The sequence below is a fragment of the Panulirus ornatus genome, chromosome 17, assembly GCF_036320965.1.
Source record: "Panulirus ornatus isolate Po-2019 chromosome 17, ASM3632096v1, whole genome shotgun sequence".
NCBI lineage: Eukaryota > Metazoa > Arthropoda > Malacostraca > Decapoda > Palinuridae > Panulirus > Panulirus ornatus.
The window spans coordinates 37,616,215-37,640,956 of NC_092240.1; the positions used below are offsets into that span (position 1 = coordinate 37,616,215).

The 24,742-nt window shown below is 38.9% G+C and overlaps 1 protein-coding gene across 1 annotated transcript in view; it reads left to right on the forward strand.

Moving 5' to 3' along the window:
* LOC139754425 (very long chain fatty acid elongase AAEL008004) overlaps positions 1 to 24,742 on the forward strand; it is a 467,896-nt gene that overhangs the window by 134,725 nt on the left and 308,429 nt on the right. The window contains exons 3-5 of the mRNA XM_071671703.1: positions 5,525 to 5,715; positions 10,526 to 10,606; positions 22,937 to 23,017. Coding sequence (XP_071527804.1) covers positions 5,525 to 5,715; positions 10,526 to 10,606; positions 22,937 to 23,017 — 353 coding nt within the window. The remainder of the gene's footprint in view (positions 1 to 5,524; positions 5,716 to 10,525; positions 10,607 to 22,936; positions 23,018 to 24,742) is intronic.

The following is a 24,742-nucleotide window of genomic DNA, read 5'->3' on the forward strand; positions in this document are numbered from 1 at the left end:
TACCTGTGTTTCATATGAGTTTAATTTATGGTGTACTTACGTCCGATAATTCACTTGACAGATTTTCTTTCCTATGCTGGGTGAGCTGTGGGTATTTTAGAAAGTCTGCTGTTCTTTTTCGCCTCCTGTTGTGTGCTCGTCTTTTTCGTTCTAATCAAAAACCTTGTGTGCTTTGGTCCACTTTTGAATCATCTGGTTCACTGGTGAATCGTTTGGTCCACTGGGAAAACAGTAAGTCCAGAGGTGGATAAGTTGGTCCACTGGTGATCACCTGGTCCACTGGTGAGTTAGTTGGTGTTCTAGCGGATCAGTCACTTATGTTGCAGAATATTAAGGCAGGTTATGCAGACTGAGGGGAAAATAAGGCATTTTATGGTCTTAGGGGGAGGATAAGGCAGGTCATGCTGTCTGAGGGGAGGATAATGCAGATTATGCTGTATGAGTGCAGGATAAGGCAGGTTAGGCTGCCTAAGCGGAGGATGAGATAGGTTATGCTGCATGAGGGGAGGATAAAGCTTTTTGTGCTGTCTGAGAGGAGGATAAGGAACGTTATGAGAACTAAAGGACGGATAAAGTAGATCATACAGCCGAAGGGGAGGATTAGGTAGGTAATGCTGCCTGAGGGAAGGAATATGAATACATTGACAATTTTCACTTTAAGTGAATTATTTACAGAAATTGGACAGCAATTACTTTACAAGATTATGCTTACATAGATATATAGCTGAAGTGTTTACAAGATATTCTGACATATACCTTGTAATGATCATTAAGCATCATCTCCGCACTCACTGATTTCATAAGTCATGCAACGTACATAATGTTGTAGGGTGTGGGAGCAGCTGTGCAAGCGGAGGATACATGTGGTTTCTTCATTATCAACAGGAGGGGGTAAACTCCCATGAATGTCTACAGCCTAGCCTGAGTCAGGCAGCATCACCAAATGTGTCTCCTGAACTTGTTAGTAGAACCATATGTCTGTGGCACTTCTGCTGAAGCAGTTGTTGGCTTGTGTGGGAGAGTGTATGGAAGTGAGCCACTATACAGATGTGGGTGAAAATGAAACTGGATCACAAAAGGTGGGTGATTAATGCGCCCCCGGTAGCGAGAGGAGTAAGGAGGAGAGGCGAGTGTTTTGGGAGGAGGTGTGTGAATGCATTAGCCGTTTTAATGTGAGGGATTAAGTAAAGTGATTGATAACATGAATGGAAGAGTGGGTGATGTGGAAGTTGTAGGCGTGAGGGGGAGGGTATGATACGGTTATCCGTTGTGAAAGAAAATGGTGAACATCTTATGAGGTTGTTTGTAGGAAAAGGCTGGTATCATTAGGATTCAAGTCTCCGCAAAGGAGTTCTTACTCTGGAGTAGTCCACATTTCCCTGCTATTACACGTAGCCCAGCAGGGAGCTGCAAAGTTTCTGGAAAGAGGTCATGGGTAATACCAGGATTTTTCTTTTCTTTAGTGTTCGGGGTAATTTCACATTAGTAATATATATATATATATATATATATATATATATATATATATATATATATATATATATATATATATATGTATATATATATGGAGTCCGTTTATAACTGAGGGTATGCGTTATTGAGTAATGTCAGTTGTTACCCAAGTAAATGGTATAGAATGACTTCCTTCGGTAATGGTCATGGCTCTGCGGTTGGTATTTTGGTACTTTGTAGTTAAAACGAAGACAGTGTTAATATAAATACGATACATAAATACATTCAGTCAACGTGAACAAGAAAATGAGCGTTTCAGTGTTGCTGTTTACCGCTGCCACTTTCCGACATCTCGCTTACATCTACCTGGCCTTTTGTTCATCGTCTCAAGTGGCTTATTTATTTTCCTATTTCCTTTCATACTATTTGCCATTTCCCGCGTCAGCGAGGTAGCGTTAAGAACAAAGGACTGGGCCTTTGAGGGAATGTCCTCACCTGGCCCCCTTCTCTGTTCCTTCTTTTGGAAAATTAAAAAAAAGAGAGGAGAGGATTTCCAGCCATCCGCTCCCTCCCCTTTTAGTCGCCTTCTACGACACGCAGGTAATACGTGGGAAGGCGTATTCCCTTATTTATTGTGTTGTAAAATTCATTGCAATTTAGGACGTGGTGCACTGGATGGTCCTTCTTTCCTCTCACTGTTATCAGGTATCGTATTCACGGTAGAAGCAGCTGGTCCAAGCGGCAACCTCACGTGAGCCTGGTTCTTGCCTGCCTCAACCATAGGTATCACTTGTATCTTTATATCTAGATCAGTCACTTTTGTGGTCACCGTGGGTGCTTTACCTATACTCGCTCTTGCAGGCCATATTCCAAACATGAAGTTGAAATGTTTTCCAAATAAGTATATACAGGAGACTGCTATATACAGGAGACTGCTATAAAAAGACCGACGAAAACTGAACACACGCGAATATGGCGCACTCTACACAACTGACAGATAATGTAAATAAGGATAGCGCCGAATTTGTTCGTTATTTCTTTCTTCAACGTTTGATGGATTTGTGTTTATTGATGAATTATGTATACAGTAATCATTAATCATTTTTCATATCTATTAAAGGAAAATGTATTATACGAGATTCCGTTAAAAGGTTTCAAGTGTCTGAGTTTGAAAGTGTGAAAGAAGATAAGTTGAGAGAGAACGTGAATACAGAAAGCAAGGTTATTAGGTTCAGCAGGTTTGAGGGACAGGTTAGTTGGGAGTATGAGTTTGAATGGAGAAAGAATTAGGGAAAGTGAATTGATTTGCGTACCTGATGGTGGACATGGGAGCGAATAGAACCATGGAAACGGAAGTGAGTCATAAAGTGGGTGAGGTGGCGAAGGTTCTGGGAGCACTGACGAATGTGTGGAAAGATAGAATATCTGGGAGAACAAAAATGGGTATGTTTGAAAGAATAGTAGTCCCAAAAATATCATATGGATGTGAGACATGGGCTATAGATAAGTCTGTGTGAGGGAGGGTGGATGCTTTGGAAATTAAATGATTGAAGACGTGAGAGGCGGTTTGGTCGAGTAATCAATGAAAGGGTAAGATAGATGGATGGTGATGAAAAGAGTGGTTGAGAGAGTTGAAGAGGATGTGCTGAAATGGATTGGACATATGAGAATGAGTGGGGAAAGGTTGGCTAGTTGACAAAGAGGATATATGTGTCAGGAGCGGAGAGAATAAAGATGTACTTGGAATTCTTTGAAACAAAAGTACTTAGGTATATCTTACCCTCTAACAATTTGGTTTTGGTATGTAGATGATGTTCTTTGTGTTTGGCCAACAAACGAAAATTTGCAAACATTTCTCCCTTTACTTAACAATTTAGTACCTTCTATCAACTATACTGTAGAAGTAAATCCACCAATGTTTGTTCATGTATTCATTATTACTCAGATCAACATGACAGTTAGATTATCATCATTCCAGTCAATGTTCCTTAGGGCATTAAGTATATGCAGTCCAGAATTTATTGATGATGAGTTTGAGAAGATGTATGCCATTGGATCCAAGTTAAAGTATCCTAGATCATTCATTGATAAATCCCTTAAGTTGGCAAAGAAATGATTTATAGATCAAACCCAAACCTCTCCTTGACACCAAGAATCTTTTAGTGATAATTTTACATTTTTCCCTAAATTGCTTAAATCCTTGAATGTAAAAGTAGCCTTCAGCCGTAACGATACTATAAAGAATATCTTAATCAAAGACTCGCCAGAAAATTCTGTGAGCTGTGTTTACAGAATACTTTGTAAAGATTGTAATATGTTTTATGTTGGGTAGAGTGGCAAGGATCTTTATGTTAGACTTAAGCAACATAAATATGGCTTTAAGGACAGGACAAGAATCAAAAGCTTTGTTTAATCATGTTAAAAGTTATGATCATTGTATTGATTGGAGTGACGCCAATTCAGTTATTGACTGTAACTCCTTAATCACGAGAAATGTCATTGAATCTTCTGTTACTAAGTGAACAGAGAATTGTAACATCAATATTCGTGAAAGTCTATACAAGTTTTGGATAGCTTAATTGTAGGCTAGATTTGTAAACAGTCCTCTTTCTTCTCCACATAATAAAAGATTTATGATGGGCATGTTGTCAGAGTCGAACACTACCATCCGGAAACGCCTGTTTACCAATGGCGTCTTAGCTATGTCTCTTTTTTTTGTATATCAACTGACTGTTTTACGTCTTCTGTCTCATTCTTGTATCTCCCCTGACGATGTGATCATTACAGGAAAGTGCACTTGGGAACTTACCGTGTTTTATTTTCCCTTTTTTTTTTTTTTTTTTTCATATACTAGTTCACATGCATCACTAACCTCTTGCAATATATATATATATATATATATATATATATATATATATATATATATATATATATATATATATATATATATTATTCATTTATTTATTACCATTTCAAAACACCCTCTTCTGCTCTCTCAACCACGCTCTTTTTATTTCCACACATCTCTCTCACCCTTACGTTACTTACTCGATCAAACCACCTCACACCACACATTGTCCTCAAACATCTCATTTCCAGCACATCCATCCTCCTGCGCACAACTCTATCCATAGCCCACGCCTCGCAACCATACAACATTGTTGGAACCACTATTCCTTCAAACATACCCATTTTTGCTTTCCGAGATAATGTTCTCGACTTCCACACATTTTTCAAGGCTCCCAAAATTTTCGCCCCCTCCCCCACCCTATGATCCACTTCCGCTTCCATGGTTCCATCCGCTGACAGATCCACTCCCAGATATCTAAAACACTTCACTTCCTCCAGTTTTTCTCCATTCAAACTCACCTCCCAATTGACTTGACCCTCACCCCTACTGTACCTAATAACCTTGCTCTTATTCCCATTTACTCTTAACTTTCTTCTTCCACACACTTTACCAAACTCAGTCACCAGCTTCTGCAGTTTCTCACATGAATCAGCCACCAGTGCTGTATCATCAGCGAACAACAACTGACTCACTTCCCAAGCTCTCTCATCCCCAACAGACTTCATACTTGCCCCTCTTTCCAGGACTCTTGCATTTACCTCCCTAACAACCCCATCCATAAACAAATTAAACAACCATGGAGACATCACACACCCCTGCCGCAAACCTACATTCACTGAGAACCAATCACTTTCCTCTCTTCCTACACGTACACATGCCTTACATCCTCGATAAAAACTTTTCACTGCTTCTAACAACTTGCCTCCCACACCATATATTCTTAATACCTTCCACAGAGCATCTCTATCAACTCTATCATATGCCTTCTCCAGATCCATAAATGCTACATACAAATCCATTTGCTTTTCTAAGTATTTCTCACATACATTCTTCAAAGCAAACACCTGATCCACACATCCTCTACCACTTCTGAAACCGCACTGCTCTTTATTATCATTATTATTACTATTATTGTTTTTATACTTGATCGCTGTTTCCCATGCCAGGAAACGGACGAACACCATTCTTGTATTGTACTTTACTTCTGTATTGTATTGGTAGATCCACGTGTGGATGGGTGGTTGTTGATGGAGTCACCATGGCCAACCCTCTTCATCTGCCTGAGTTACGTTATCGTAGTAAAGGTGATCGGTCCACAGTACATGAAAAACCGCCCTCCATTCCAGCTGCGAAACATACTTGTCGTGTACAATGCCCTGCAGGTTGTCTTCTCTACTTGGATATTTTATGAGGTTAGTGAGGTTAATACCTTTTCAGTCAGCCCTCTTTCTTAACATATTATTGTTGCCTGATGTAGTCAGGTGGTGCCTGCATATATTTCTCATACTGCAGTTTGCTCATTGTTTTTTGCAGTAGTCATGTCAAGGAAAGACTTTATGACATCCTGCTTATGTCCACAATATTGTGACTGATGTTTCATTTTGGTGATATTAACTAGAGATTAGTAGCAAGTGTTTAAGATACAAAAAGTATTATCCCAAGAGTGGGATAACCAGAGGTGGCTAAGTTTGTGGAGAATTTTTGAATGACCCTGCTTTATATGTGGGAGTAGGGCCTCACGATGTGAACCACCATCTTTATACTATTCTCATTATTTAAGAAAAAATAATTCTTTTATGAGGCATTATGTACAGTATTAAATAATGTACTTTTGATCATCTCCAGAACTAATGATTTATATTTAGAAATTGATGAACTCACATATGTTACACATATTGTTCATAAGTACTTACACATACCTAGATACAGACTCACATGTGTATATTCAGTTTTGCACATGCACACAGCTGTTCCACTGGAAGGAGTAACAAAGTAAGATCCATTGGAACTTGTGACTACAATGTTAAGAAACGTTTTCACGATCTTGAAATTCTCTGTAATTCATTGGTAGATCGAGGTTAGATGCAAATATATATAATGATTATTTTTCTTCATTTTTTAAACAGCCATTTAACCTTGGTGGTATGTCGGGTTCCAGCCAAACATCTAGGTTTGACTGTTGCTTCTTTACCATTTGACTAATGAGCTGTCTTTTCCTTCTGAACCCTCCCACAGAACATGTCTACTGGTGGTCTGATTCCCATCAGAGGCTTAACTTGAGCTTAATCTTCTAGGTGTCCCCAGGGATGAGCCATCATTTTTTATTATCTTTTCTCTTACAGGATTCATTCTTGTTAACATGTCTACATAATGATTAGATTTGCACCAAACGTTTTACTCTTGAAGACAAAAACTTTATTTTATGTTATGCTTTGGTATAAGTAGATATGCACCATCAGGGTTCAGTTGTTACAGTATTTGCAGCTGTTTGCTAGTTCATTCCGGGTAGTTAGAAAGACTCGCAGAACATGTTCATGCAAAACGAAGGCTGAATGCAGAAACTAGGTTATTATAATTGTTTCATATATCCAACGAATTTTTGTCAGGTTTGTTTTGGTTGAAGTTGTTTTTTCGGTGGTTTTTGATGTCTTTTGAACAATTCTGACCTTCATTTATATATCAAAAATCACTACTATTTGTGATTTTGTCCACCCAAACCCTGGTTCCCACTGGTGACCCTCATTATTGATGGATAAACGGGGATATATGAGAAGGTAGTGATTTGCAGTCGAGATGATGGTCAGAATATTGCAAAGCACATTAAAAACTTTTGGCAAAACCATAATTTCAATATCCAAACATGATGTCCAAAACATAATTTTACTGATACTTACTACCTTCATATTGTGTGGTCCTAGATTTGTAATTTTCTGTTATTCAAAATCAGATTATTCTAAAGAGAATTAGATTTTGTCCAAAACAGCAAATTATCTTACATAATTGACCATCAGATTATATTCAGAGTAACATTTCGTACTTAATAGTGCCTCGTTAATCGCATTTCTTTAAGGATATTTTGATACTTTCGTTGCTGTGTATTGTTCGAACCAGTGACAGAGATAGTGTGCATGTGCAGACCAGTTCATACAGAATTATTGTATATTTTACTAGATTCTTTAACTTAACACAGAACGTGAAATTATTTGATGTATTTCGGTTTAAAACAATTGTATCTTGAGTTGCAGGTACTGTTGAAGCCAGGTTTAGTTTTTCTGAAGTATGTTGATTTTATTGAAACTTTTTTCGTAATATATTGTTTTGAATATGTTTCTTAATAGTCCTGATAGACTAAGAGAGATGCAAGTCAATTAGTTTGCATCCCTGTAATTTCTCTTAGTTTAGGACAAAATGCAGACAGGATTCTGTCTTTAGCCACCTGAGGATAGTGGCATTCTTCTAGGCAATGAAGGGTTTTCAGATGACTGGAGTAGCAAGATTGGAGTATAAACAGAGTCGGTTGTCTCCTGCCATTACTGCTTGGCCCTTAGGATTGAACCTAGATTTTGCTGAATGAGGAAGAGATTTCTTCTTGGTCTAAACAAAAAAAATTGTCACGAACCATTTTCCCTTAAGCTGTTTCATGTCTGTGTGCTTACGGTAATGCACTCATCATAAAATTTCTGTTTGCTGCTGCATGGTGATATCCTGACACGAATTGTTTTACAATTGGGTAACTACAATTTGACTGCTGGTTGTAATATAATGGATCTCCATTGCTGTTTGTCGTAACTAGTGATACTTGCATATTTTTTGTTAAGAATTATTTACATAGTGTTGATATAGCAGTATTACTATTGGGAAAGTAGAAGGTTATATGTCACCCATATACATGTCTTTAAGGGTGCATTCATATTGTTGCCTGCCTGTTAGTCTCCTTTTCATGCCAGAACACACTATTCTTCAGTGATATGATTCTCATTAATATGTTTTGCTTATTGAACTTTTATCTCAATACTTTTATGCTTATTACCATACTTTTCTACTTCCATACATTTACTCTACCATATGTATGTATTTATACACATTGTTAATGCTAGCAAGGGGTGATTTGCTTCGCTGATATGAAAGGTAAACAAACATATCAGGATCTTCAGCAAATATTTTGAGGGTTCTTGTGTGGATCTGAAATGGTAATGTTGAAATATACAATTTATATTAAAATTGTGTTCTTTAGCCTTTTTCACTTTGCTAAGATTATGAAGGCAAGTGTACGTGTAGGAAGAGAGGAAAGTGATTGGTTCTCAGTGAATGTAGGTTTGCGGCAGGGGGGTGTGTGATGTCTCCATGGTTGTTTAATTTGTTTCTGGATGGGGTTGTTAGGGAGGTGAATGCAAGAGTTTTGGAAAGAGGGGCAAGTATGAAGTCTGTTGGGGATGAGAGAGCTTGGGAAGTGAGTCAGTTGTTGTTCGCTGATGATACAGCGCTGGTGGCTGATTCATGTGAGAAACTGCAGAAGCTGGGTGACTTAGTTTGGTAAAGTGTAAGAAAGAAGAAAGTTAAGAGTAAATGTGAATAAGAGCAAGGTTATTAGGTACAGTAGGGTTGAAGGTCAAGTCAATTGGGAGGTAAGTTTGAATGGAGAAAAACTGGAGGAAGTAAAGTGTTTTAGATATCTGGGAGTGGATCTGGCAGCGGATGGAACCATGGAAGCGGAAGTGGATCATAGGGTGGGGGAGGGGGCGAAAATTCTGGGAGCCTTGAAGAATGTTTGGAAGTCGAGAACATTATCTCGGAAAGCAAAAATGGGTATGTTTGAAGGAATAGTGGTTCCAACAATGTTGTATGGTTGCGAGGCGTGGGCTATGGATAGAGTTGTGCGCAGGAGGATGGATGTGCTGGAAATGAGATGTTTGAGGACAATGTGTGGTGTGAGGTGGTTTGATCGAGTAAGTAACATAAGGGTAAGAGAGATGTGTGGAAATAAAAAGAGCGTGGTTGAGAGAGCAGAAGAGGGTGTTTTGAAATGGTTTGGGCACATGGAGAGAATGAGTGAGGAAAGATTGACCAAGAGGATATATGTGTCAGAGGTGGAGGGAACGAGGAGAAGTGGGAGACCAAATTGGAGGTGGAAAGATGGAGTGAAAAATATTTTGTGTGATCGGGGCCTGAACATGCAGGAGGGTGAAAGGAGGGCAAGGAATAGAGTGAATTGGATCGATATGGTATACCGGGGTTGACGTGCTGTCAGTGGATTGAATCAGGGCATGTGAAGCATCTGGGGTAAACCATGGAAAGCTGTGTTGGTATGTATATTTGCGTGTGTGGACGTATGTATATACATGTGTATGAGGGTGGGTTGGGCCATTTCTTTCGTCTGTTTCCTTGCGCTACCTCGCAAACGCGGGAGACAGCGACAAAGCAAAAAAAAAAAAGTTTATGAAAAAGGGCATACATGATAAAGATAGATTAACACACGAGATGTGTGTGCCTTTGAAATTTATTAGCCATCTTCATGAATTATCTAATATTATAGTCTTTAAGAAATGTCAGACTGCGAGTCTATTAATAGAACATAATGCCTACGTCAGTCTTGAAATTTTGCACTAAAGCTTCAGATTTTGTCTCCCTTCACAGTACTGTCCCATACCCCTTGTTGAACTGAACAAATAACTGTGCCATTTTCCTTTGAATTAGATTCCTCTCAAGCTAAAAGATTCAGTTAGCATAAGGTGTGTACAAAACAGTAATTAACTTTGATCAGAACAGTACAGTTATCAGTTTTGGCTTCAAGAATGTATCCTGATGGCACTCATTTTAAACTGATATTGTAAATGAACTGAAAGGTCTTCATACAATTAACAAATTCAGGTCTTTTATATCAAAATTTTACTTTAAATATTACGTCCACTACACCGTGGTGGCATTATTGTTTCAGTGATGTATCTTATTTAAATCATGTTGACTGTTAGTTCCAGTGCAAAATTTATCAAAACAAAACTAGCTTTGCTAAGCCCATATTGAGTAGAAAATTTTTCTTTGTTCATGATTGTTACTGTATTTTACCCTTGTATGGGTATATGTAACTGTTTTGTAAGGGTGATTGTTTATTATAGTGTACCCTCTTTATCTGTAGCATCATTAGTCTAATCATATATTGTTCACACTGATGAACCTTTTTTAATCATGTCCCGCATGCACAATTTGTACTGCGGTTGGTTACAGATTGGAATGAGTGGATGGTTCACACATTATTCATTTCGCTGTCAACCTGTTGATTACTCGGACAGTCCCTCAGCTATCCGTGTAAGTGGTTTAACTTCTCAGGTGCTGTACCTGCTCATGAGACTGTGATCTGTTTAAGACAAACTTGGTTGCTCATACCTGTGGAAAGGGTAATGTCTAGGTAGGTGTTTACTTGAAAATTTACTCTTTACTTTTTACTTTGTCCAAGTCACAAGTCCAAGATGTATGCCGATACACTTTTCGGGAGAAGAAATTCAGGTAAAGGCATGACTGCATGAATTCTAAAAATATTTCCTTTTATATAACATAGTTAGATTTTTCAAGCCATTTAGTTTTGATGACTTATTGCACAATTAACCATGCTTAACCCTTGGAAAAGCTAGCAGGTATTTTTTGCCAGTTGCATCATGTGTCACATAATCCCTGTCTGTATGTGTAGACACTGCAAGTATTTGTTTAATGTATATATATGTATATAAAAGTTTGGTGTTTGCGGACCCTTCCTTCAAGTGAAAATACCATGAGAAAGAAGTTACCTTTAGCAAGGCTGTTATTACTATTTAGCAGAAAAGAGTGCAACATTATTAAAGACCTTGCCAGGAGGAAGCTCACCCTGCCCTGATCCCACTTGAAGGGCAGTCTTGAAGCTACAGGACCCTATATTGCACAATTAACCATGCTTAACCCTTGGAAAAGCTAGCAGGTATTTTTTGCCAGTTGCATCACGTGTCACATAATCCCTGTCTGTATGTGTAGACACTGCAAGCATTTGTTTAATGTATATATATGTATATAAGAGTTTGGTGTTTGCGGACCTTTCCTTCAAGTGAAAACACCATGAGAAAGAAGTCACCTTTAACAAGGCTGTGTTATTACTTTACTATTGAGCAGAAAAGAGTACAACATTATTAAGGATCTTGCCAGGAGGAAGCTCACCCTTCCCTGATGCCACTTGAAGGGCAGTCTTGAAGCTGCAGGACCCTATAATAGGGGTTATGGGGATAAAAGGTAACTAATGTTATCAGTATTCAGAGCAACAGAGTATCTTACTGGAAAGGAAATAACTTTTGCTGACAACAGCATTGATAAGCCAGACTACAGTTCAGAAATTTATTGTTGATAAGGTTTATATTGTATAGGCATCATATAGAAGAAAGAACTTAAAAGGGCTTCTAAACATGATGACTATTCCCATAATTGTGGGCATGGAGTAATTTTAAAGATATCTCTCTCATAGTGACACTGATGCTTGGGTAACCAATCCCCATTCTTCAAACAGGAGATGGCACTGTAGGTGCAAGTCACTGGTGACATATGGTTATAGATACTTTTAATTACCGATTTGTACTCTATGGGGAGAGAGTTTTACACTGATGGGGTCCACCTCTTGAATATTTTATACTTTCATGCAACTTGCTAAATTTATGTATGCTGTCTGCATTAACCATCTCTTCATTCATATTAATCCATTAATCCACCACTCTTATACTATGAAAGTACTTCTTTACATCTATTATAACAAGTTTCTGGCTTAGTTTCTTGTTATTTCCTATTTGTGTTTGTGTGATAATTCTTTGTATAGTTGGGGGAAGTTCTACGCAGTTGGGCACCATATTTTGAACATTTTCAGTTATACAACTTTTTAAACTTGTGTATATTCTCAACATTTACTATTTCATTACTTACTGTTTTCCCTTTGTCATGTGCTATGACACTGTAAAAGTACTCATAACATCTTTTCTAAGATTTTTCTTGCTTAGTTTCTAATTATGGCATCAAATTGCTCTATCTTTGCATCTTTTGAAGAATGTAATCAGATCTCCTCTTACACTTTTTTTTTCCATGATAGACAGATATATGGCCTCTTGCCTCTCACTGTATTTCAGCTTTCATATTTCAGAAATCATCTTTATTCTCCTCTGGACCTTCGCTGTTAGATTTTGTACTTTGTGTGCAGTGATTAAACTAGAAGTATATTCCAATATTTCTCAGATAAATTGTGAATAACTTAATAAACATTTCATGTACTCTCAGACAGTTTTAGGATTTGCCAAAGTACAGTTTCTCTCTTTTAAAAGTTTCTGACATTGTGTTCTTGCATCAGGTTAGGTACAGTGTCAGTTCCCACATCCCCCTCTCACATAGATTCCTTACATTGACACCTCATACTAATGGACTATTTCCTTTCCTTCTAATGGACTGTTTCCTTGCAGTACCTCACTGACGCGGGAAACAGGGATTAAGTATTATAGATAAATAAATAAATGAATAATTATTTTTTTTTTTTTATTATACTTAGTCGCTGTCTCCCACATCAGTGAGGTAGCGCAAAGAAACAGACGAAAGAATAGCCCAACCCACCCATATACACATGCATATACATAAATGCCCACACACACATATACATACCTATACATTTCTACGTATAGATACAGATACATACACAGACATATACATGTATACACATGTACATATTCATACTTTCTGCCACCCCACTACACATGAAATAGCAGCCCTCCTTCCGAGGTAGCGCTAAGAAAAGACAAAAAAGGCCACATTCAATCACACTCAGTCTCTAGCTGCCATGTGTAATGCAACGAAACCACAGCTCTCTTTCCACATCCAGGCCCCACAAAACTTTCCATGGTTTACCCCAGACGCTTCACATGCCCTGGTTCAATCCCTTGACAGCACAGCACATCCACTCCAGTATACCACATCGTTCCAATTCACTCTTTTCCTTGCATGCCTTTCACCCTCCTGTATGTTCAGGCACCGATCACTCAAAATCTTTTTCACTTCATCCTTCCACCTCCACTTTGGTTTCCTGCTTCTCCTTGTTCCCTCTACCTCTGACACATATATCCTCTTTGTCAATTTTTCCTCACTTATTCTCTCCATGTGACCATACCATTTCAACACACCCTCTTCTGCTCTTTCAACCACACTCTTTATTACCACAAATCTCTCTCACCCTTTCACTACTTACTCGATCAAACCACCTCACGCCACATATTGTCCTCAAACATCTCATTTCCAACACATCCACCATCCTCCGCACAACCCTATCTATAGCCCTTGCTTCGCAATCATATAATATTGTTGGAACCACTATTCCTTCAAACATAACCATTTTTCCTTTACAAGACAACGTTCTCCCCTTCCACACATTCTTCAACGCTCCCAGAGCCTTTGCTCCCTCCCCCACCCTGTGACTCACTTCTGCTTCCATGGTTCCATCTGCTGCTAAATCCACTCCCAGATATCTAAAAGACTTCATTTCCTCCAGTTTTTCTCCATTCAAACTTACCTCCCAGTTAAGTTGTCCCTCAACTCTACTGAACCTAATAACCTTGCTCTTATTCACATTTACCCTCAGCTTTCTTCTTTCACACACTTTACCAAACTGTCACAAACTTCTGCAGTTTCTCACCCGAATCAGCCACCAGCGCTGTATCATCAGCGAACAACAACTAACTCAGTTCCCAAGCCCTCTCATCCAGAACAGACTGTATACTTGCCCCCTCTCCGAAACTCTTGCATTCACCTCCCTAACCACCCCATCCATCAGCAAATTAAACAACCATGGAGATATTACGCACCCCTGCTGCAAACCAACATTCACTGAACTAATCATATTCCTTTCTTCCTACTTGTACACATACCTTATATCCTTCTTAAAAAACTTATCACTGCTTCTAGCAACTTTCCTCCCACACTATATACTCTTAATACCTTCCACAGAGCATCTCTATCAACTCTATCATATGCCTTATCCAGATCCATAAATTCTATATTTATTTATTTATATATTTGTTTACTATACTTTGTTGCTGTCTCCTGCATTAGCGAGGTAGCGCAAGGAAACAGACGAAAGAATGGCCCTACTAGCCCACATACACATTTATATACATACATGTCCACACTTATACATACCTATACATTTCAACATATACATATATATTCATACACAGATATACATATATACACATGTACATAATTCTTACCTGCTGCCTTTATTCATTCCCGTCACCACCGCACCACACATGAAATGACAACCCCCTCCCCCTTTGGGAAAAAACTTATTTTTTTTTTTTTTTAAAAAAAGGGGGTTTTTTTTTTGGGGGAAAAAAAATTGGGGTTTTTCAAAAATTTTTTTTAATTTTAACAAAAGGGGAAAATTTTTTTAAAAAAAAAAAAGGGGGTTTTAATAAAAAAAGGGGAAAAAAGGGGGTTTTTAAATTTTTGGGGGGTTTTTTTTGGGGGGGTTAAATTTTTTTTTCCCCCCCTTAAAAAGTTTTAAAACCCAAAGGGGAAGGGAAATTTTTTTCCCCCCCAAAAAAAAATTTTTTTTTTTCCCCCGGTCCAAAATTTTTCCCCCTTTTTAAAAAATTTTTCCTTTTTTTAAAATTTTTCCCTTTAATTTCTTTCCCCTTAAAGGGGGGGGCCCCCTTTTTTTTTTTTCCCCCAAACCCGGGGGTTTTTTTTTTAATTTTTTTTTTGGGGGGGGGGGTTTTTTTAAAAAATTTTAAAAAAGGAAAGTTTTTTTTAAAAGGAATAAAAAAAAAAAAAATTTTTTTTTTTTAAAAAAAAAATTTTTTTTTTTTTTTTTTTTTTAAATTTCCTTTTTTCCCCCCCTTTTTTTTTTTTAAAAAAAAAAATTTTTTTTTTCCCCCCCCCCCTTTTTTTCCCAAAAAAAAAAAAAAAAGGGGGGGGGGGGGGGCCCCTGGCCCCCTTTTTTTTTTAAAAAAAAAGGGGGGGGGGGGGGTTTTTAAAATTTTTTTTTTAAATTTTTTTAAAAAAATTTTTTTTTTTAAAAAAAAAATTTTTTTAAAATTGATTGGGGTGTTTAAAAAAAGGGGGGGGGGGGAAAAAAAAAAATTTAAAAATTAAAATTGCCCCTTTTTTGGGGGGGGGGGGGGGGGGGGGTGATAAGGTTGGGGGTTTTAAAAAAAATTTGGGAAGGGTAAAGGTTTGGGAAAAGGGGGGGCGGGGGGGAAAAAAAAGGGAAAAAAAAGGGGAAAAGGGGGGGGGGGGAAAAAAAAAAGGGGGGGGAAAAAAAATTTTTAAAAAGGGGGGTTTTTTGGGGGGAAAAAAGGGAAAAAATTTTGGGGGGGGGGGGGGAGGGGGGGAAAGGGTTTGGGGGGTTTGGAATGTGTGGAAGGCAAAAAAACGTTATCTTGGAAAAGGAAAGGATGGGTATGGTTTTTTAAAGGAAAAGTGGGTCCCAAAAATGTTATGTGGGTTTTGAGGCAAGGGCCCATAGAAAAGGGTTTTTGCAGAGGAAAATGTGGATGTGTTTGAAATGAGATGTTTTAGGACAATTGTGGGTGAGGGGGTTTTAAACGAGTAAGTAATAAAAAATAAAAAGAGTTTTGTGGTAATAAAAAGAGTGTGGTTGAGAGAGCAGAAGAGGGTGCATTGAAATGGTTTGGTCACATGGAGAGAATGAGTGAGGAAAGATTGACCAAGAGGATATATGTGTCAGAGGTGTAGGGAACTAGAGAAGTGGGAGACCAAGTTGGAGATGGAAGGATGGAGGTGAAAGGCATGCAAGGATTAGAGTGAATTTGAACGATTTGGTATACCGGGGTCGACGTGCTGTCAGTTGATTAAACCAGGGCATGTGAAGTTTTGTGGTGCTTGGGTGTGGAAAGGGAGCTGTGGTTTCGGTGCATTATACATGACAGCTAGAGACTGAGTGTGAACGAATGTGGCCTTTGTTGTCTTTTCCTAGTGCTACGTCACGCGCATGCGGGGGGATTGGGTGCCATTTCATGTGTGGCGGGGTGATGGCGGGAATGGATGAATGTAGCATGTATGAATATGTACATGTGTATATATGTATATGTCTGTGTATGTATATGTATGTATACGTTGAAATGTATAGTATGTATATGTGCGTGTGTGGGCGTTTATGTATATACATGTGTATGTGGGTGGGTTGGGCCATTCTTTTGTCTGTTTCCTTGCGTTACCTTGCTACTGCTGGAGACAGCGACCAAGTATTATAGATAGATAAATAAGTAAATAAATACATTTATCCCTGGGGATAGGAGAGCAAGAATACATCCCACGTATTCCCTGTGTATCATAAAAGGCGACGGAAAGCGGAGGGAGCAAAGGGCTGGAAATCCTCCCCTTTCGCTTTTGCTTTTCGAAAAGGAGCAGAGAAGGGGGCCAAGTGAGGATATTCTCTCTAAATCTCTGTCCTCTGTTCTCAATGCTACTTTGTTAATGCGGGAAATGGCGAATATGTATGAAGAAAATAATATATATATTTATTGTACTTGATTGCTGTTTCCCACACAAGAGAGGTAGCACTAGGAATCAGATGGAGAAAGACCCATCCAATATATACACACATATAAATACGTGTACTTATACACGTTGGGGATGAGAGAGCTTGGGAAGTGAGTCAGTTGTTGGTCGCTGATGATACAGCGCTGGTGGCTGATTCATGTGAGAAACTGCAGAAGCTGGTGACTGAGTTTGGTAAAGTGTGTGAAAGAAGAAAGTTAAGAGTAAATGTGAATAAGAGCAAGGTTATTAGGTACAGTAGGGTTGAGGGTCAAGTCAACTGGGAGGTAAGTTTGAATGGAGAAAAACTGGAGGAAGTAAAGTGTTTTAGATATCTGGGAGTGGATCTGGCAGCGGATGGAACCATGGAAGCGGAAGTGGATCATAGGGTGGGGGAGGGGGCGAAAATTCTGGGAGACTTGAAGAATGTGTGGAAGTCGAGAACATTATCTCGGAAAGCAAAAATGGGTATGTTTGAAGGAATAGTGGTTCCAACAATGTTGTAAGGTTGCGAGGCATGGGCTATGGATAGAGTTGTGCGCAGGAGGATGGATGTGCTGGAAATGAGATGTTTGAGGACAATGTGTGGTGTGAGGTGGTTTGATCGAGTAAGTAACGTAAGGGTAAGAGAGATGTGTGGAAATAAAAAGAGCGTGGTTGAGAGAGCAGAAGAGGGTGTTTTGAAATGGTTTGGGCACATGGAGAGAATGAGTGAGGAAAGATTGACCAAGAGGATATATGTGTCAGAGGTGGAGGGAACAAGGAGAAGAGGGAGACCAAATTGGAGGTGGAAAGATGGAGTGAAAAATATTTTGTGTGATCGGGGCCTGAACATGCAGGAGGGTGAAAGGAGGGCAAGGAATAGAGTGAATTGGATCGATGTGGTATACTGGGGTTGACGTGCTGTCAGTGGATTGAATCAGGGCATGTGAAGCGTCTGTGGTAAACCATGGAAAGCTGTGTAGGTATGTATATTTGCGTGTGTGGACGTATGTATATACATGTGTATGGGGGTGGGTTGGGCCATTTCTTTCGTCTGTTTCCTTGCGCTACCTCGCAAACGCGGGAGACAGCGGCAAAGCAAAAAAAAAAAAAAAAAAAACATACATAAATACATATACATATATACTTGTGTACATTTTCATACTTGCTCACTTCCATCCATTCTCAGCACTATCCTGCCCCACAGGAAACAGCATCAGCATCCCCTGTTATCGAGGTAGCGCCCAGAAACAGAGGAAGAAAGGACATATCTTCTCACAATAATTCTCTAGCTGTCATGTGTAATGCATTGAACCACAGCTCCCTACCCACATTCAGACCCCATAAACCTTTCACTGCTCTACCCCCAGACCTTTCATGTTCCCAGGTTAAGTCTACTGACAACATGTCAACCCCAGTATACCAATCATTCTGATTCACTATTCCGTGCATCCTTTCACCCTCCTGCATGTTCAGGCCCCAATTGTTCAAAATCTTTTTCAAAACATTTCAAAACACCTTTTTTCTGCTCTCTCAACCACACTCTTTTTATTACTACACATCTCTCTAACCCTTTCTTTACTTACTTTATTGAACCACCTCACACCACATATTGTTCTCAAACATTTCATTCCCAACACATCCACCCTCCTCCGCATAATCCTACCTATAGCCCGTGCCTTGTATCCATATGATATTGTTGGAACTGCTACCTAACATACTCATTTTCACTTTCTGAGATAACATTCTCTCTATACATGCATTCTTCATTGCTCCCAGAACCTTCACCCCCTCCCCCACCTTATGACTCGCTTTCACTTCCATAGTTCCGTTCGCTGCCAAGTCTATTCCCAGATATCTAAAACACTTCACTTCCTCCAATTTTACTCCATTCAAATTTACATCCCAACTAACTTGTCCCTCAACCCTGCTGAACCTATTAACTTTGATTTTATTCACATTTACTCTTAACTTTCTCCTTTCACACACTTTTCCAAACTCGGTAACCAACATATGCAGCTTTTCTCTCGAATCAGCCACCAGTGTTCTGTCATCGGTGAACAAATACCAATTCACTTCCCAGGCCCTCTCATCCGCAACAGACTGCATACTCACCCCTCTCTCCAAAACTCTTGCATTTATCCCCCTAACCACCCTATCCATAAAGAAATTAAACAACCATGGTGACATCACACACCCCTTTTGCAGACCAGCCTTCACTGGGAACCAATCACTCTACTCTTCCTACTCATACACATACCTCGCAATCTCAATAAAAACCACTGCATCTAGCAGCTTACCTCCCACTGTTCTAAATACCATCTACAAAGCATCTCTGTCAACCCTATCATATGCCTTCTCCAGATCCATAAATGCCACATACAAATCCATCTGTTTTTCTAAATATTTCTCATATACATTCTTCAAAGTAAACTCCTGATTCAAACATCCTCTACTGCTTCTGAAATGACACTGCTCCTCCCCAATCTGATGTTCTGTACATTCCTTCAAACTCTCAAGCAATACCCTCCCAGTCAATTTTCCTGGTATACTCAACAAACTTATGCCTCTGTAGTTTGAACACTTACCTTTATTCAACTAAATTCAACTGCAATACCCTCTACTCCTGCTGCCTTGCTGGATTTCATCTTCTGCAAGGCTTTTGCCACCTCTCTCTTCATCAAACCACCCTTCCTGTCTTCCTCACTTTGCACATCAACCCAACCAAAACACCCTACATATACCACTCTATATCATCAACCACATTCAACAATCCTTCAAAATACTCGCTTCGTCTCCTCACTCCATCATTACCTGATATCGCTTCCTCCCTTACCCCCTTCACTGATGTTCCCATTTGTTCTCTTGTCTTTTGCTCATTATTTACCTCCATCTAAAGCATCTTTTTATTCTTCATAAAGTTTAGTGATACTATTTCACTCCAACTCTCGTTCGCCCCCCTTTCAGCCTTCTCTTATACATCTCCCTGTCATTTGCACTCCTTTCTTGTAAGTACTGTCCAGACACTTTTTTTTTTTTTTTTTTTTTACTAGCAACTACTTCATCCCACCACTCACTACCCTTTCTGATCTGTCCACCTACCACCTTTCTCATGCCACAAGCATCTTGCACATGCCATTACTGCTTCCCTAAATACCTCCCATTCCTCCCCTACTCTCCTTATGTCATTTGCTCTCACCTTTTGCCATTCTGCACTCAATCTCTCCTGGTATTTCTTCACACAAGTCTCCTTTCCAAGCTCACTTACTCTCACCACTCTCTTCTCCCCCAACATTCTTATTTTTTGAAAACCTTTACAAATCTTCACCTTCGCCTCCACAAGAAATGCCAGCAGCTGCCCCTCTTAGCACCTTTACATTCAAACTTATCTCTTTTACACCCTTATCAATTAATATGAAATCTAATAATGCCTGTTGACCATCTCCTTCTCACATATGTATACTTGTGTATATATCTTTTTAAACCAGGTATTCCCAATCACCAATCTTATTTTAGCACACAGATCCACAAGCTATTCACTATTTCCATTCACAACTCTGAATACCCCACACACACCAGTTATACCCTCAAGTGCCACATTACACTAACCTTTGCATTCAAATCAACCATCCCTAATACCCGGTCTCGTTCACCAAAACTGCTGACACACTCGCTCAGCTGCTCCCAAAATACTTGCCTCTCATGATCTTTCTTCTCATGACCAAGTACATAAGCACCAATAGTCACCCATCTCTCTCCATCCACTTTCACTTTTACCCACATCAATCTAGAATTTACTTTTTTACAGTCTACCACACACTCCCACAACTCTTGCCTCTGGAGTAATGCTACTCCTTCCTTAGCTCTTGTCCTCTTACCCACCCCTGAATTTACCTCCAAGATTGTGCAGGCTATACATATGCAGAACATACCGAAGGGTTTAAGGTGTGCATGGGATGGAGTGAATCGGATCAGTGTAGTATACATGGAGCATTGATCAGTTAATGGACTGAACCTCAAAGTTAATACAAATAGAAACCTTTTTACAGGCTTACTAAGTTGTCAGGGGAAACCATGGAAAGGTCTGTTGGGCCTGATGGATAGGGGGCTGTGGTTTCAGTGGATTACATATGACAGGTAAAGAGTGGATGTGAGCAGATGAGGCCATGTCTGTTCCTGTCATTACCTCTAATGTGAGAATAGGCAGACAGTTATGAAGAAAATAAGGCTGCATTACACTACACAATAAGGACAGGATGAACTCCTTTGAAGCAAAATGTTTTATGAGGAGACTGTACTCTGTTAAGTAAACTGATGATAATTAGCCTTGCCATAGGTTAATTTTCTCTTTCAGTGTAATCTCAGGGCTGAACAGGGAGTGCTGAAATGCTTAGGACATATGGAGAGGATGAGTGAGGAGAGTAGAATTGAGGGTTTGCTTGTTAGATTCGGAGGGAACAAAGAAAAGCAGGAAACAAGAAGGTGGAAGGGTGGGGCAAAAGATGTTTTGAATGTTGTAGATCAAAACATCCAGGAGGGAGTAAGGCATTTCTTATGAGGCAATCACAGAAAACCAGGGAAGGGTATGTGGGGCTTGGTTTCATTGCATTTTATGTGACAGCTTAAGATTGGTTGTGAATAAATGAAAAAATGAGGGCATTCAGCTTTTCTTTGCACAACCTTTCTAATGCAATAAACAGCAAACAAGTATGGAAAATATATGCAAACACAAGAGCCTCCTTGGTTTTGTGGTTAGCATAATTGGCCATGAGTTGGCACAGGCCTCTAAGGGGTAGGACCTGCATAGGTTCAAATCGAGGTAGATTAGGTCCACATTTAACTAGGTGTTCATCCTCCCCTAAGGGGGGGTCAGTGAATCAGTAATTGGCTTTGGTTGGGGTATAAATACTTTGAAAGAAAGACCTATTAGATGTATACAAAACAACTAACTCAAATAGTAATCACACACACACACACACACACACACACGTACACCATACCACACCACACAAAACACACACACACACACACACACACACACACACACACATCTTCCTCTCTCTCATTATATGCATGTTCCTGTTAGAAGGTTTTTATTTGTATTAACTGTGAGACATCATTAGAGAAGTTTATGAAAGTGTTGTTCGTATGACTAAGCATGGGTTAGGTATGTGCTTTCATTGCTTTATGTTTTGGCTTTTGCATCCTACCTTCATGTGCCAAATGCTGCTCTGCTTGCATGTTTTAACTTTGTTAAATAGTAAAATTCACTCCATATATTAGAATGTTGGAGAGCATTTTGGTTGGTTAAGAGCAATTATTATTATGTCATCTGCATTGCATTAATTACTGCTAACTAGAATGATTATGATTATGATAAATTTTCCCGTGCAGTCTTAAACTTTTGTTTTGTATAAAGTGATCTTATTAACATTCAACAAGTCAATATCAATAATCCTGCATCCCTTGTAGAATTTACTGCATGAACTGTTCACCATCCATCCAATCTGGTTTGCATTTATGTTTCCTTCTTGATATCGTAATCCTTTGATGATTTCATGTTTTTCCTTTGCCCTGTTTTCCAAATTCTTGCATTGAAAATTATTGATCATGACTCTTTTCTCATGTATACATAAACTGGTTTTTAACCTTTACTTTTCTCCTTATATTGCAGGATTATATTCCAAAATGCTTTTTCGCTTATTGTAATATGTGTTTTTTCATTACATTTTATACTGTTTGTAATAGAGCAAAGCACTGTGCAAGTATTTTGTAAGTGGTATGCACAGTGACCTAGAGATTAACAAATTGCAGCAGTTAACTTTTTGGTGTATATACACATACTTGATACATGTATAAGATTAACTTTGTTTCACCATTATACATCTGCTTGGTATTTGGGAGCAGAAAACATGTAGGAGACCAGTTGCTGCTATTTCTGCTTTATTCCACCTATGCCTTCACTGTTTGGGTGAATGTTGGAATTTTTATCCAGTACCTCTCTGTGTTCTTTTTTGTTAATTTGGTTTTGGACAAATGGTGATGTAAGGTGTGAAAGGTAAAACACTGGCAAAATCTTAGTGCATGCATCATATTATTTGGTTCCAGTTTGGGATGGGCGGATGGTTCCGTGGGTACTCCTACCGTTGCCAGCCTGTCGACTACTCTCAAAGTCCCATGGCCATCAGGGTAAGGTTTTGGTAGTGTTGATTGTTCCCCACAAGCCTGAGATGATGATAGCCTGACAATTTTGAAGGGGTAGAAAGAAGTTATGATATTTTTATAAAATAAACAACTCTGCAACTTCAAGATCTATTTTGGATATAAATTACTTGAGAAAGTTTAGCTCTTCAAATGGTCTTTATGACTAAAACTAACCTGACAAAGTGAATGAAAACATGTAGTATAGGTTACCTCTCACACCTTGACCAGGTAAGAGGGTTTGGTAATTGCATTGCAGAACTAGGGTAATTAAGGTAGATTTCTTGATACCATGTCATGTCATGTGAAACTGAAATATTTCAGATTTTTTGATCAGTTTCATAGTTGGATAAATGTAAGCTTTTATATGGTAATTTGGTCAAAGGAAAATTGATTTGAGAGATATCAGACAAGTCAGGAAAATATTTGCTTTATGGGTTTTTCATTTTTTTTCTGGTGAACCCCTTTACGCCCCAATGGATATATACATGAGCTGGGCAACGCCTCTAGACAGACATTTACTCTCTTGAGTTTTGCCCCTCAGTTTCAAGGGTTTGCACTGAACTTAGATGGTGGCAGTATGCAATAATTTCTCCCCACAGTCAGGTCATTCTTCAGGCATGCTAATAATAGTACATTTGCTTGAGTTTTTTTGAAAGGAAATTAAGCAGCTTTTAGCTGGATGTAGAGAATCAGGCTGATGACTGTGAATTATTTGATAATTATGATCATATGCTGAGTGATTTTTATGGATGCTGCCTCTTTCAGCATTAAAAGTTGACTAACATAAGGCAGGAAAAGGTTATATTGCAAAAGTAGAGGCATTGTTGCAAGTGCTAATCAGACCTTGACAGAGGTGCATCTGACTGGTGCAACTGGTAATTTTATTAACTTTTTTTATAGAATTTTTTTTTTAGGGAATTATGTTGAAAGACGTATAATATTAGTTGAAAAACAGTGATAATCAGCAATCATTATTTCATCATAGGTAAAATAAATGATAAAACATGTGCATGTGCAGTGGCAATTTGCTTTACTGTCTAACTACCTATCTATATCTCTGATGCCTGTTTGCTCCAGAAATTCCCATCAAGGGAGTGGCCATGGCAAAAGAGTCCTCTCTTATTACATGCTTCCCTCACATATACCATTCCACATATTCTTTCACCATTTCTCTCCCTCCTGTAGTCCTGCTCTGTTTCCATTTGTCACAGGTGGTCATCCTCTCACACAAACTCCTTCAGTTGATCATACACTCTCCTTGTAAACTCTCTGTCTTGCATTCTTTTCACATGCTCAAATCACCAAGTATTACATTTCACCCTCTCTACCATCTCACAGTTCATTCCGTTTGCATTCCCTGCCATACCAAATCTCTTATACACCCCATCATTTCTTTCTTCATTCCATCTAGTCATACCATATGCTCTTTTCAAAGCCTGGATTTTTTACCTTTTGACTCATTCCATGTCCATGTTTTTGGCTGCATATCTGTGCTTGACACTCAGTCCTTACTTTTTAACGCATAATGCAGCAACATCTACAAAACTACTACACATCTGTGCAGTGAAAGTAGTGCATGAAAAATACTTTTGATATTTTGTTTTTTAATTGATATATGAATATCTATAGGAATGAATGGTTGAAATTTTTTAAAAGACATGAGCAGGCAGAGTCCAGTAGCAGCGAGTGTATCAGCAGCTTTGTTGCACG